Genomic DNA, 14,866 nt, shown 5'->3' with positions numbered 1-14,866 from the left:
AAGCTTTGATTTGGAACATTTACCGTGTAAGTATTGGGGTCCTCTTGTGCAAATGCAGCTTCCAGCAGGGAGGCCAGGAAGACGCAGGAAACCACCCTCATTTTCACACCTGGGAGAGGAAGAATGAGCAATTATTACTATTATTTTTTTAAAAAAAAATCATTTAAAAATTCAACGTGTTTGCAGCTTGTGTTCCTTTGCTAGCTCTGCTGTTTTCAGCCACGCACAATTGAGCCCAACAGACGTTAACTGAATTTTGCCCCATTTTTAGGACCTTCTTCGCCACCGTTGTTAAGTGAATCACTGCAGGTTGCAAAAGGGGATCCCGGGACGCTGCCACCGTCGCAAACGTGAACCAGTTGCCAAGCGTCCGAATTCTGATTGCGTGACCCCAGGGATGCCCCAACCGTTGTAAGCATGAAAAAAAAAGCTGCTTTTTTTTCCAGCGCCGTGGTACCTTCGAACGGTCACTAGATAAACCGTTGTAAATCGAGTCACTAGCTGTAGCAGGTTGAATACACCAGGCTGAGCGAATCTTATCCGATCCCAAACTCACTCTGAATTTTAGTGTGTGTGTGTGTGTGTGTGTGTGTGTGTTTAACAGCGTGCAAAAGTTAAAGAAAGGAATAAAATATACCCAATTTGTCCTACCGAAGAAGGTAGCACGGTCGTAAGCTCCAAATGCTGGGATTTATTTCGTTTTAAAATCAGCGGTTTGAAAGCAAATTCAGTTCCTGCAGGAATCGGAGGCAGGAATTGGTGACCCTTCCCCAGACGGATCAAGGCGGGTTGTATATTTACACAAGAGAGCTACTGTCTCCAAGGAACACTAAATACAGCCTTTTGTCAAAGGTAGACAATATAAATAAAACACACCCGGCCACTGAGTTTATCCGGTGTTTATTTCCTTTTTAACCCGGACACCAAATCCTCCCTACCTCAAAGTGGCTGGTAATGCGACTTATAACCATCCGTTTAGCGGCCATTCAAAGTGGCAACAGCACAGGAAGACGGGTCCTCGTGCTTACAACCCTCACAAATATGAGTCATTTGCCAAGGGCCTGAATTTTGATCATCTGACCCTGGGGATGCCGCAACAGTCGAAGTTGTAAAAAATGGTCACAAGTCACTTTTTTTCAATGCCGTCGTAAACTTCGGACAGTCACTAAACAAATGGTTGCAAGTGAAGAAGTCTCTCTCTCGGTTTCTGTGTGCGTCTGTGTCTTGTTTATGTATGATCTGAAGCTCCAACAATCTGGAAAGGGTCCTCTAAGAGAACAATAGTAAAGTTGGAAGGGACCTTGGGGGTCATCTAGTCCAACCCCCTGCTCAGGCAGGAGATTCTAGACCAGGGGTAGGCAACCTGGGCTCTTGTATGACTCGTGGACTTCAACTCCCAGAATTCCTGAGCCAGCATGAGGGAACTATGGCCCCTTCATGACCGGTGGGCTTCAACTCCCAGAATTCCTGAGCCAGCATGAGGGAACTATGTCCCCCTCATGACTCGTGGACTTCAACTCCCAGAATTCCTGAGCCAGCATGAGGGAACTATGTCCCCCTCATGACTCGTGGACTTCAACTCCCAGAATTCCTGAGCCAGCATGGGGGAACTATGGCCCCTTCATGACTTGTGGACTTCAACTCCCAGAATTCTTGAGCCAGCATGGGGGAAACTATGGCTCCTTCATGACTTGTGGACTTCAACTCCCAGCCTGGCTCAGCTTGGAAACCTCTCCCTTTCCCCTCAGTGTGGCTGGCTGAGGAATTCTGGGAGCTGAAGTCCGCGAGTCCTAAAAGAGTCCAGGTTTCCCACCCCTGCCCTATCCCATTTCAGAAAAAAAACAAGGCTGTTCTTAAAAACTTCCAGGGTTGGAGCATTCACCGCTTCTAGAGGCAGGTTGTTCCACCGGTGAATTGTTCTCACGGATCAAGTGAACTAAGAATAAAAGTTTTCCGGTTTTGCCTGGGACAGAAACCCAAACTGACACGGAGACACTATTCATTTCAGGTACAGAACGAACTTCAAGGGAGCCGTCAAGTTATCTAGGTTTCGGAACCAACATGCCGGAGAGAAGGTAAAGGCGGTCGGCAGCAGATGCAGACCGCACATCAGTTCCAGATTTATTTTTATTTATTTTTTATTTTTATTTTTATTCCATTTATATCCCGCCCTTCTCTGAAGACTCAGGGCGGCTTACAAGCTTAGCAATAGCCTTCATTCTATGTGTATGCCTGCTTATTAGGGCTTTCACACACACCCCAAGCGGCATTATTACAAAGTCAGCTTAATTGCCCCCAACAATCTGGGTCCTCATTTTACCTACCTGGGAAGGATGGAAGGCTGAGTCAACCTTGAGCCTGGTGGGACTCGAACCTGCACTAATTTTATTTTATTTTATTTTAATTCCATTTATATCCCACCCTTCTCCGAAAACTCAGGGCGGCTTACAAGCTTAGCAGTAGCCTTCATTCTATGTATATGCCTGCTTATTAGGGCTTTCACACACACCCCAAGCGGCATTATTACAAAGACAGCTTAATTGCCCCCCAACAATCTGGGTCCCCATAAACATTGGCTTGCAAAGAACACCACATTCGAGTTTGCTGGCTGCTTTTAGAGGCTCTTTTTGGGGGGGGTTACCGGCCACCCGCAAGGACTATCTCGTCCTCAGTGCCCTATATATAAATGCCCCCTGCACCCCCCTCCCCCCCAAATTAAAGAGAGCCTCTGGGGAAAACCAGGCTAGTTCTCTGTTTCCACCACCACCCCCCAAAAAAAACTCAGCTGGAGCGTTCGGGCAGCAGAACAAACCAAGATGATGTCAACATGGGTAAGAGGGACTGGGCAGAAAATTAAGGCGGCGGAAATAAATTTCTTCGCTCTCTCTGGTGCCCGGTTGCAAAAAAAAACCAGAAGCGGAATTAATTGAGCAAGGGCACCTCTAGATTTTATTTTGGGGGGTCCTTCGGGGCTTGGATGGAGCGACGCCCCTTCGGAGCAGTGTGGCGTTGCTTACAAAAAAAGGCACCCCTTTTTTTCTGCCGCTTACGCACGACTTTCCTCCCTTCCTCCTCTCAACTCCTGCGCCTTCTCACAGGCCTGGCCTGTTCCTCTGTTCCCCTCTCAGCCCCCTTTTCCCAGCCCCCAGACCCACCCCAGAAAGACACCTCCCATCACTCACCCTTTGACAAGCCCTTGGCACGGCCTCTGGCACCCCTTTCTCTCCGTCTCCCGGCGAACACCCCCAATTCTGGCCGGGGCGCGGAGAGCGAGAGAGAAGTGACGGGGCGGGTGTGCTCTGGGAAGAGCGCTGCTGGCTGGTTTCCCCACCACACACACACACACACACACACACACACACACACACTCAACCCCCCACCCCGAATTCTTGGCCCCGAGACAAGCAGATGTTGTCAAAGGCTCGCAGCCAACATCTGTTTTCACTTTAGCTTGCAATAAACACCCTTTCGGGACCAGCCAGCTGTTTGCATCCATTAAGCCAGCTCTGCCTCTCCAAACCAGCCTTCGTTTCCCCCCCCCAAACTTGCTGTACCCCACCCCCACCTCACTTGCTCCACTCCTCAGGGAGGGGCAGACACCCCCCCCCACCACCACCACCAACCTTGCAGGGTGGCATTGGGAGAACTTGGATGTTGTTGGATTTCAAACCGTTTGGCAGAATCACAGAAGAGCAGAGCTGGGAGGGACCTCGGCGGTCATCTAGTCCAACCCCCTGCTCAGGCAAGAAACCCTATACCAGTTCAGACAAATGGCTGTCCAGTCTCTTCTTGAAAACCTCCAGTGATTGGAGCAGCCACAACTTCCGGAGGCAAACTGTTCCACTGATTTGATTTTCTCACAGTCAGGAAATTTCTCCTTAGTTCCAGGTTGCTTCTCCCCTTGATTAGTTTCCATCCGTTGTTTCTGATCCCCCCTCTTCTTTGTGAGAGCCCCTCGACTGCTATTGTATCAACCCTAAAGCCTTCTCTTCCTTAGGCACGGAGCCCACCCCAAACCGCACAGAATAACAGAGCTGGAAGGGACCTTGGAGGTCATCTAGTCCAACCCCCTGCTCAAGCAGGAGACTCGATGCCATTTCAGACAAGTGGCACAAGTGAAATTGACTTGGGCTTGTCGGAAGCCGGCCGGGAAGGCCGCAAATGGCGATCACGTCACCCCGGGAGGCTGCAATGGTCGTAAGTGCGAGAACCAGTCATAAGTCACTTTTTTTCCCCAGCGTGGTAACTACGAACGGTCGCTAAGTGAATTGGTTGTAAATTGAGGACTGCCCGTTTTGATAATGGCCAACACACATTTTTCCCCATTCTTCCATGCTGGGATAAGCTGGGGGCCATCCAGCTTCGGTCTGAATCTCTATTCCCAAATTTCTGATTCCAAGTCTGATCCTGCCTCTATAATAATAATAATAAAATTGGAAGGGACCCTGGAGGTCATCTAGTCTATCATTTATGGAAAATCAAAGTCCCACACACACACCATCAAGAACCAAACTAGCACCATTAAAGAGCGATAAACTCAATTTTAATTCTGACACTTTGAGGCTCCTCTTCCCTTTCCAGATGCATTGGATGACAACTCCCATAATCCCCTACCAGGCCTGACCTTCTCCCCTTAACTCTGCTCTAATTCAACCAACTGGCCATCCAGCAGATTTTTTCCCCCCTAGAAAAACTCCCCCCAAAGACAGCCAGTCCCCAATTTTAATTCTGACATCTGAAAACCCCTCCCCCATTCCATTGCCAGATCAACTGGACAACAATCCCCATTATCCCCCACCAGGCACAGCCTTCTGTCCTTAAGACTCAGTGCCCCTACTTCAACCAGCCAGGCAAATCAAGCCACACGCGCCTGCTTGGTTCAAAACGGATTCTTTATTTCATCCGAGCAAAAAACTCAAAACAATTGACTAGTCCTCATTGTCCAAAAAAAAAAAAAAGAGAGAGAGAGAGAGAGAGAGAAAAGGGGGAGGATGAATTTTTGGGTTATGGGTGCGAGGAGAGCAATCACAGAGGAATGGCACCAGGTCTCTCCCTAGAGGGAATATTAACATCTATTCTTTTTTTTAAAAGAAAAGAAATTAAGATAGTGGGGTTCAGTCGTGGTATATCTTGAGCAGGCAGGCCCTGAGGGTACCCATATAGCGTTCCCAAAGCACTTGATGCCTGCAAGAGGAGAAAGTCAGAGATTGGAAAATGAAAACAAATACAGATACTCTTTGACTTACAACCAGTGACGTTTCAGAGTTACGACGGCACTGGGGGAAAAAAGGACTTATGACCGTTTTTCACACTGACGACCGTTGATCACATGATCAAAATTCAGACACTGCGCCACTGACTCACATTTATGACGGTCGCAGCGTCCCGGGGGGGAGGGGGTTGTCACGTGATCCCCTTTTGCGACCTTCCGACAGGCCAAGTCGAGGGGGTAAGCCAGATTCGCTTAATGACCATGTGTGACTAATTTAACAACTGCAGTGATTCACTCAGCAGCTCCGGGCGAGGCGGCTTGCAAATTGGGCCATGACTCAAAACTTAAAAACAAATGTCTCACTTATAGCCAGATAAATTTGGGGCTCAACCGAGGTCGTACGTGGAGGACTACCTGCCCTGCAAAACAAACCAAGGTGTGTGTGTGTGTGTGTGTGTGTGTGTGTGTAAGGCGTGTTGCAAACCTGAACACTTCCAACGAGTGTGCGCTGGCCGTGTACTGGGTCAGGAAAAGCTGCACGTCGTTTGAGCTCCATTTGTCGGATCGAAACGGCTCCACAAACTTCCAAAAAAAAAAAAGCGGGGGGGGGGGGGAGAGAAAAGAATAAAAATTGGGCAAGGCTTCTTGGTAGGAAAAGTGATAATTTACGAGCTTTGGAAAGGAGCGATTCGGGCTGGGAGCCCCGGGGAGTTTTGGAAGAGGGGCAGAGGCTGCCGTCTCACCAGGAGGAAAGTCGGAGAAAGGTCCCCAAATTCCACAAAATCAGAAGCACCTCGAATAAAAAACGAATGGATTCAGTGCGGGGCCCAGAGGGGCCTTGCGTGAATGTTTTTCCAATTCCAGGGCACTTTCTGAAGTCCCGTGGCACTCCAAGATAGTGTTTCTCAATTTTGGCGACTTTTAACACGAGAACAATTCCCAGAATTCCCCAGCCAACAGGGCTGGCTGGGGAATTCTGGGAGTTGAAGTCCACCCCTCTTAAAGTGTCCTGGCTGGGGAATTCTGGGAGTTGAAGTCCACCCCTCTTAAAGCACGGCTGGCTGGGGGATTCTGGGAGTTGATATCTAGTTCTAAAACTATAAATGTTGGGCAGCTCAAAACCCAGAGCTGGAAGGGGCTCAACGTTACCTTTTCCACTAGGTCAACAAAAAAATCTCGGACGTCTTTGCTGTGGGTTAGCTTCGAGGCAATGTTGATCAAAGCCCGACTGAGATTCTGGAAGAGAGTCACTTTTGGTGAGATGGATGGGCAGCTATAGAAATTTGATTAATAATAATAAAATGAAAAAATAAGATGAGATAAGATGGGATGGGATGGGGTAGAATAGAACAGAACAGAAATAAGAATATTATAGAAATAGAAATAGAATTAACAGAGAATAGAATAGAATAGAATAGAATAGAATAGAATAGAATAGAATAGAATAGAATAGAATTAAGAATAGAATAGAAATGGAATAGAATAAGCAGAGAATAGAATAGAATAGAACAGAATAAAAATAGAATAGAATAAGCGGAGAATAGAATAGAATAGAACAGAATAGAAATAGAATAAGCAGAGAATACAATAAACAGAGAATTAGAATAGAACAGAATAGAAATAGAATAGAATAAGCAGAGAATAGAAAAAACAGAGAATAGAATAGAATAGAACAGAATAAAAATAGAATAAGCGGAGAATAGAATAGAACAGAATAGAAATAGAATAAGCAGAGAATACAATAAACAGAGAATAGAATAGAATAGAATAGAATAGAATAGGTCAGGGAATCATTAGAACAGTGTTCACAAACCACAGCAATTTAAATGATCTGTGAACTTCAACACCTAGTACTCCCCAGCCAGCCAGTCATGCTGCTAGGGAATTCTGGGAATTGAAGTTCACTTATCTTAAAGCGATCAAGACATTGCACCAAAAAACCCGCTATTTTCATCTTTTCTACATCTGTAAAACCCGCATTTTGTGGCTCTGCAGGAGGGAGGGCTTTTCCCCCAAAGTGCACTGGCTCCCCCGTGTGGCCAAATGATAAATAACAGCTCACAAGGACTTCCCGATTTGTATCAAGAGATTTTGGAGAAAATTCGGATCCTGTCCCATTTTTTTTAATCTATTACATAAAAAGGAGATTGTGGGAGCAAAGGGGTGGTGGTGGTGGTGGTGTCAGGATTAAAACTCGGGCTCCAGCTGGACCCACCTTAAAATTGGCTTCCATCTCACTGAAGACGGAGATCTTCCCCCGCAGCGCTGTGCACACCAGGCTTGTGGATTAAGTATGAAAAGGAAAGAAGTAGGAAAAATTCAGGAAATTTTACAGAACACCCCCCCCCCCCACACACACACACACTCAAATGTTGGAATGCTCATAGTTAGAAGGGGCCTTGGAGGTCTTCTAGTCCAGCCCCCCGCTCAAGCAGGTGACCCTATACCAATGATGGTGAACCTTTTAGAGACCAAGTGCCCAAACTGCAACCCAAAACCCACTTATGTATCGTTGGGTACCGGGGTGGGTGTGGCCCATTGGGTGGGTGTGGCCAATTGGGTGGGCGTGGCCCATTCAGTGGGCATGGCTGTGGTGGTAACGGGAGACTGGGTGGGGCTAAAAAGTTCAATCCATCAATTCCAACTTTGCGAGATCTTTTTTCCCCCCTGGAAGAAGTTGAAACTGACTGATTGATTGAACCTTTTTTTTTTTTTTTTGCACATGGTGGCGGAGGCCTAAAGCGAAAAGGTTTTATAAAACCCAGCTGAAGGCCTAGGACTGGGGCGACAGCGCGGGTGCCCACAGAGAGAGCTCTGCGTGCCACCGGTGGCACCCGTGCCTCAGGTTCGCCAGCACGGCCCTATGCCATCTCAGACATGGTATCGAATAATATCATCTCCAGCCAGCTCCTAGCGCATTAGCGCATTATTCAGCTGCCTTATCGGCAAAGGGCAAAGTGCGCTAACCCAAGCTTTGAGTGTTCTGCAAAGCCCCCTCCAGGCAGTCCCCCCTCCTCTACCTCTTGTGGAGATCTAGCAGATCTTTGTCTGCAATCAGGACCTTTAACTCTTTCAGGCCCTGTAAAAATTCTTTATCCAAGTCGACGTCCATGTCGTCCACGTTCGTATCTGCCAGGACAAATAAGAGAGAGCCGTTTTGTTTGTGTCGTTTCCGCCTTCGTTCCTTTACAAGCAACCCAAGGTGGTCAACGTCTGTAATTATTGCTTCCTTCTCTCTCTCTCTCTCTCTCTCTCTCTCTCTCTCTCTCTCTCTCTCTCTCTCTCTCATTCTCTCTCTCTCTCTTTTGCCTTACAACAGCAACCCTGGCTGGGTGGAGAGGAAGTGACTGGCCCCAAAGTCACCCAGCCAGCTTTCATGGCTAAGGTGGGACTAGAACTCACCGTCTCCCAGTGATTCGCCCAACGTCACCCAGCTGGCTTTCAGGTATAAGATGGGACTAGAACTCACCGTCTCCTGGTGATGGGCAGCTAAAGTCACCCAGCCAGATTTCATGCCCAAGGCAGGACTAGAACTCACCGTCTCCTGACGATTGGCCCAAAGTCACCCAGATGGCTTTCGTGCCTAAGGCTGGACTAGAACTCACAATCTCTTGGTTTCCAACCCAGCATCTTAACCCCTCCACCGAACTGCCTCATAATCACTAAGCTGACATTTCTCTACCTTGACTGACTCTTGGTCCCCTAAAAAAAACCCCACTCATCCCTCCTTCTGGAAGACCACAGCTTTAATTTGTCGAAGCATTTGACCCAAATGAGGGCTAGAACCTTATCTCTGGGGGAGGGTGGGGGATCATTCTTATCGGTGCCACATTTCAGATGAATTTAGGCAGCTGGGAACTTGTTTTCCCCTTAAAAGGGCAAGGAGAAAAATGACTGGAGAGCAGAAACAAGACTTTACAAGTGGAGAATGGCTTAGCCTGGAGAAGATATGATTAAAGGGTGAACGAAAATGCCCTTTAAATATAGGCTTGCACCGTCTCTGAGCAAAAGCCACAGGAGAAGGGATTTAAATGATAGAATTAAGGGTTTAAATTTATTACAGTGTCTGGCGGCAGGTGCAATGGCATGTGGCAACTAGCTGAACGGTGCCAAGGGAACGGTCAGATAAGAGACTGCGTTGCCCTCAGCTGCATAATGGATGAAGAAAGAGGGTCAGGAGGGACAACCCCCCCAATTTTTCAGTTTATAAATGGGGGGGGGAGGGGATCTAGATCTATGGGAAGAGTTCAGAGTGTGTGCAGGGATGTCTAATGTTACGTAGGGAAGACCTTGGGAGACGGAGCGCAGAGACCCTGGCCAGGAACGGTCAGATAAGAGACTGCTTAGCCTTCAGCTGCATTACAGGTGGGGGGCAAATGCTGAACAAATGCTAGTTCCTCTGCTTGTAAAGGGGGAGGGAGGAAAGAACGGTGCTTTCAGACATGCAAGATCCCGTTAATGCAGCTTTGCAATAAAGTGGAATTAGTTTATCTGGTCATATTTCCTGTCTGGTAAAAAAAAAACCTGACACGGGTTACGGAAACACACTCTTAAAATTAAAAAGAGAGATTGAGTCCCCTTTGTTGGGACCCTGAATTCCCGTTCGAAGAGGGCCTGGTCTCCTCCAGGACCCCCACCCCACCCCCTGAGGGATCTGCCATCTTACCCATCGCCCCCAAAGTCCAATTCTCGATCATCTGCTCGGCGCAGTAGGCGAAATCCTCGAAGCTCAAGTACTGCAATTTCTTTTTCCCCGTCTCAAAGCGACTGTTGGCGAAGAAGACAATGGCCGCGTAGTCCCTGTGGGGAGGGGTGGGAAAAAAGAGGTTTTGGGGGTTTAAGCCAGGACAGCTTAACCACTAAGGGCAGTTGGCTCAGCAAGGATCAAGGACCTGCCTTTTGCAGGTTAACTGTGCGTCAAAAAGTCTGTTTCTGCTTAAGAGACACTTAAGGGCCTCCCTCTTCTGACTTCAGTTTAGAAGGGGGGAAAAAAATATCGCCTCGTTCTACCTATTTCTCGAGAAATCTCTGTTTTTAGTCCCGGTGCAACAAAGATCCGGTGGGATTCTGTAATAGCAAAAGACCACTGAACGACAGGACAGAGAGATGATTAGATTGATATTGTTATTATTATTTTGTTTGCGTTTGTTTGCCACAAGATAAGAGACAGCCGAGCCTGCAGATGCGTAATGCAGGGGTCTCCAACCTTGGCAGCTTGACGACTTGATGGACTTCAAGAAGGAAGGAAGGAAGGAAGGAAGGAAGGAAGGAAGGAAGGAAGGAAGGAAGGAAACGAGAGAGACAGAGACGAGTCCAAAATCTCTCCTTGAATTCTATGGTGGATTGAGCGCCCAGAATCTGGGATTCATAGAATCATAGGGCTGGAAGGGACCTTGGGAGATCTTCTAGTCCCACCCCCTGCCCAAGGTAGGAGTCGTAAAAACTCTAAAGCACCAACATCACACATGCTTATTTCCATACCTGGCTAAGCGATCGGAAAGCAAGAAGTGCTGCTGAATATTTTCAACTAAAGATCCGCGCAGTTCCTCCACCGCCTTGAAAACACGCTTGAAATTGTCAAACTGAAGCAGAAGGAAAACAACAACAACAGACATCAACGTGGGAGGCCAACCGTGTTCGTCTGCAGTTGCAAAAAAAAATAAAAAAAATCAGGACTGGGGTTGCAGCTTGTCTGACCAATTTTATTTTTACACTTATATCCCGCCTTTATTATTTTTGGAAATAACTCAAGGTAAAGGTAAAGGTAAAGGTTCCCCCGCACATGTGTGCTAGTCGTTTCCAACTCTAGGGGCCGGTGCTCATCTCCTTTTCAAAGCCGAAGAGCCAGCGCTTGTCCGAGGACGTCTCCGTGGTCATGTGGCCGGCATGACAAGACGCCAAAGGCTCACGGAACGCTGTTACCTTCCCACCGTAGTGGTCCCTATTTTTCTACTTGCATTTTTACATGCTTTCGAACTGCTAGGTTGGCAGAAGCTGGGATGAGTCACAGGCGCTCACTCTGTTATGCGGCACTCGGGATTCGACCCGCCAAACTGCCGACCTTCCGATCGACAAGCTCAGCGTCCTAACCCACTGAGCCACCGCGTCCCTCAACTCAAGGTGGCGAAGATATCAAATACTTCTTCCTCATTTTCCTCACGACAACAACCCTGGTCCTGTGCATTCGGGTCCAAACTTACCTGTCGGCGGCAACTTTTAAGGGTCACCCCAGTTTTGGCACTGATATCATCCAGGTCTTTTTTAGTTCCTTTTGATAGTTTTTTACCCAGGACCTCGCGGACAAAGGCATCATTGAAGGCATAGTACCTGGGAATGAGAGGAATAAGACCAGGAACAAAGAGCCATCACTATCATGGATCTAATTGCTTCCTTCCAAATAAACAAAGAAGTCGAATCCCAAGGCTGGGAGGGACCATGGAGGTCTTCTAGTCCAGCCCCCTGCTCAGGCAGGAAACCCTATTGCCATTTCAGACAAATGGTTGTCCAATCTCTTCTTAGAAACCATCCAGTGATGGGGCGCCCACAACTTCTGGAGGCAAGTCGTTCCACTGGTTAATTGTTCTCACTGTCAGGAAATTCCTCCTTAATTCCAGGTTGCTTCTCTCCTTGGTTAGTTTCCACCCGTCGTTTCCTGTCTTGCCTTCCGGTGCTTTGGAGAAGAGATGGACCCCCCCCCCTTTTCTTTGTGACAGCACCTCAAATATTGGAAGACTGCTATCATTGTCTCCCCTCGTCCTTCTCATCATTAGGCTAAACGTATCGAGTTCCTTAGGCCAGGGGTAGGCAACCTCGGCTCTTTTATGACTCATGGACTTCAACTCCCAGAATTCCTGAGTCAGCATAGCATAGGGAGTTGAAGTCCATGAGTCATAAAAGAGCCGAGGTTGCCTACCCCTGCCTTAGGCATTCATTGTGCAATTTATCCTTCAGATCCCCGACATGATCGCGTAAATAGTGATTTTTGTCAAACCTGAGACACTGTATGTAGTATATTGCCTGGAGTCTGTAATAAGAGTAGATTCCAATGTCAGATTAATTCAGAGAAGTGCCTGTGGCCCCAGAACAAGAAAACCTGCCTGTGAACTTCACAGAACATCGAATCGTAAGGTTGTAAGCGACCTTAGAGGTCTTCTAGTCCAACCCCCTGTTCAAGTAGGAGACCCTGTAGCTAATGTTTCTCGAATCAGCCACAATGAGTTTGCCTCACAAGTCACACAGAGCCTGGAGTTTTGATTTAACAAATGCAGCTGGTTGTATTCCAGACAAATGGCTGTCCAGTCCTTTCTTGAAAACCTCTAATGAGTCCCTGGACTGGATTCGCATACAGTACTTTTCCAAAACAACTGAGTTACCACAATCCTGCTAAGTCAGGGGTCTTCACACTGGGCCCTTTTATGACTTGTGGACTTCAACTCCCTCAGCCAGGCATGAGGAATTCTGGGAGTTGAAGTCCACAAGTCATCAAAGGGCCACGTTTGAAGACCCCTGTCCTCAGCGGATGTGTTGCACAAACCCAACCCAGGTGCCCTTTTCTCAAGTGTCCTGTTGGCCGGCCCACCTCTCAATCAGCATGGTCTGTCGGCAAGGCGGGATCTGGAAAAGCAGCTGGTTCAGCAACTTGGGGGGTGAATGGAGGAGACGCTCCAGCATGTAGAAAGTGCGGTAATGGTCCATGGTGTCACTCTGGAGGACGTCAACCGTGGCGCCGGTCTGCTCCAGGATGCCAGAGCGGAGGCGCAGAGAGACGGCATCGTCCACTGGGGACAGCCAAGAGGGAAAGGTTTGTCTCAAGAAGTGAGTTTCAGAGCAGGGGAAGATTGGTGGACTGCAAATATTTGTGCCTGGCTTTAAGGCTCAAAGGCAAGAAAAAGCATGCACAGACCCACAATTACACACATGCACGCATCCAGTTAATGTTCTCCCAGGTTGCCAGGACTGGGACTTTAGAGATCATCTACTCCAGAGTTTCTCCAACATGGCAGCTTAAAGATGGGTGGACTTCAACTCCCAGAATTCCCTGGCCACCATCCTTAAAGATGGATGGACTTCAACTCCCAGAAATCCCCAGCCAGCTTGCTTTAAGATGGTGGACCAATCCCCAGAAATCCCCAGCCAGCTTGCCTTAAGATGAGTGGACATCAACTCCCAGAATCCCCTGGCCAGCATCCTTAAAGATGGATGGGCTTCAACTCCCAGAATTCCCCATCCAGCTTGCTTTAAGAGGGGTGGACCAATCCCCAGAAATCCCCAGCCAGCATCCTTAAAGATGGATGGACTTCAACTCCCAGAATCCCCCAGCCAGCATGCTTAAAGATGGATGGACTTCAACTCCCAGAATTCCCCAGCCAGCTTGCTTTAAGAGGGGTGGACCAATCCCCAGAAATCCCCAGCCAGCATGCTTTAAGATGGGTGGATCTCAACTCCCAGAATTCTCCAGCAGTTGAGGAATTCTGGGAGTTGAAGTCCACCCATTTTCAAGTTTCCAGGATTGAGAATCACTATGTCATAAGACAACAGACGTGAAGGATCAAGACTTACCAGAATATCCATCTAGCCACAGTTGATAGACCTCCTCATCGATCAAGGTGGTGTTCCCCACAAAAATGTCCAGATTGCTGGTCATGGTTAATGGAGTCCCTTTCTTCTGGCATGGAATCCCTTGCCGGCATCAGGCTGCACCCCACAGCCTGCAAAGAAAGCAGAGAAGTCAAGGTTGTAGTCCACAAGGTCTTTTCCACCTCTGAGGCTCTCGTAGCCAGCAAGCTCCAACCCAGAAGTCTTCCGACATTTGGGGCCTTTACAAACCCAGTTATGACTTTTGTGTTTTTAAAGTCTTTGGGGGAAGGAATGCAGCGGCCAACTGCCCCGAAATGTTAAATGAAAAGATGAAAATTTTTTAAAAGTACTCTCCGCAGGAAGCGCTAGGAAAAGGGATGTTTAAACAGCACATCCCAAAGCAAGCATATATATGTGGTACGAAACAGTTAAATTAATACTTTCATTTAAAAACGTTTACAGAAGAGAATGGTTAAAGCCCACTCCATTATGGCATGTTTACGGGGAAAGACCCTTTTAAAAAATATATATTTTCTCCAAAGGAGAAGAATGGGGGATGAAATCATAGGAAAGAACGCACTCTAGGAAAGGTGCTGGGTTTTTTGGTTTTTTTAAAAAAAATGTTAATTTTATAGGAGTTAAAAATCTGGTTCATATTCACACCTATATTTTTTCCGCCTTTTCTTGAATGCGCCTCTTGTGCTTTTATTATTATTATTATTATTATTATTATTATTATTAGTATTAGTATTATTAGTATTATTAGTATTAGTATTATTCCCCCTCCTCGCTTCGCAGCCTCGGCCAGCCGTTCTGCTCCGCCGAGAAAGGGAAGAGGCGTGGCACTCTGTACATGCTCAGAGGCACACACACACACATACACCCTTGCTGGATAGAGCCTCCCCGCCTCTTCCCGGCCCGTTCAGCGGCCCATCTCCGCACAAAAAGCCCAGCCAGCCAAACCCCAAACGGCCCCCTCGATATCCATCCATTTCTCCCCCTTTCAGCTGCAAAAAAAAAAAAGACCCACCAGCGGCCATTTGCAGCTGTTGAGATGGAGCCTTTCACGTGACCTCG

The 14,866-nt window shown here is 47.6% G+C and overlaps 2 protein-coding genes across 4 annotated transcripts in view; both read right to left on the bottom strand.

The window, feature by feature from the left end:
- Nucleotides 1–109, bottom strand: part of EFEMP2 (EGF containing fibulin extracellular matrix protein 2) — a 13,353-nt gene extending 13,244 nt beyond the window's left edge. The window contains exon 1 of the mRNA XM_083374014.1: nucleotides 24–109. Coding sequence (XP_083230140.1) covers nucleotides 24–101 — 78 coding nt within the window. The 5' untranslated portion in view covers nucleotides 102–109. The remainder of the gene's footprint in view (nucleotides 1–23) is intronic.
- FIBP (FGF1 intracellular binding protein) lies at nucleotides 24–14,866 on the bottom strand. 3 transcript variants are annotated; one of them, XR_014493817.1, is made up of 11 exons: nucleotides 14,820–14,866; nucleotides 13,772–13,920; nucleotides 12,792–12,990; nucleotides 11,413–11,539; nucleotides 10,694–10,794; nucleotides 9,879–10,012; nucleotides 8,233–8,341; nucleotides 7,428–7,491; nucleotides 6,362–6,485; nucleotides 5,697–5,794; nucleotides 24–109 (listed from the first exon to the last, which is right to left on the bottom strand). XR_014493817.1 is itself a non-coding variant. In XM_083374023.1 (11 exons), the coding sequence occupies exons 2-11, from the start codon at nucleotides 13,854–13,856 to the stop codon at nucleotides 5,115–5,117; spliced, it is 1,074 nt and encodes a 357-aa protein (XP_083230149.1). In that variant the 5' UTR covers nucleotides 13,857–13,920; nucleotides 14,820–14,866; the 3' UTR covers nucleotides 4,705–5,114. The 3 variants fall into 3 exon arrangements, 1 of the variants encoding a protein (XP_083230149.1); XM_083374023.1 differs by lacking the exon at nucleotides 24–109 and adding an exon at nucleotides 4,705–5,184 and having other exon boundaries at nucleotides 6,362–6,448; XR_014493818.1 differs by lacking the exon at nucleotides 24–109 and adding an exon at nucleotides 5,095–5,184.

Source organism: Vipera ursinii, assembly GCF_947247035.1.
Source record: "Vipera ursinii genome assembly, chromosome: 15".
Classification (NCBI taxonomy): domain Eukaryota; kingdom Metazoa; phylum Chordata; class Lepidosauria; order Squamata; family Viperidae; genus Vipera; species Vipera ursinii.
Note: the sequence above shows the minus strand (reverse complement) of the source record. Positions and strands in the feature narration are given on the sequence as shown.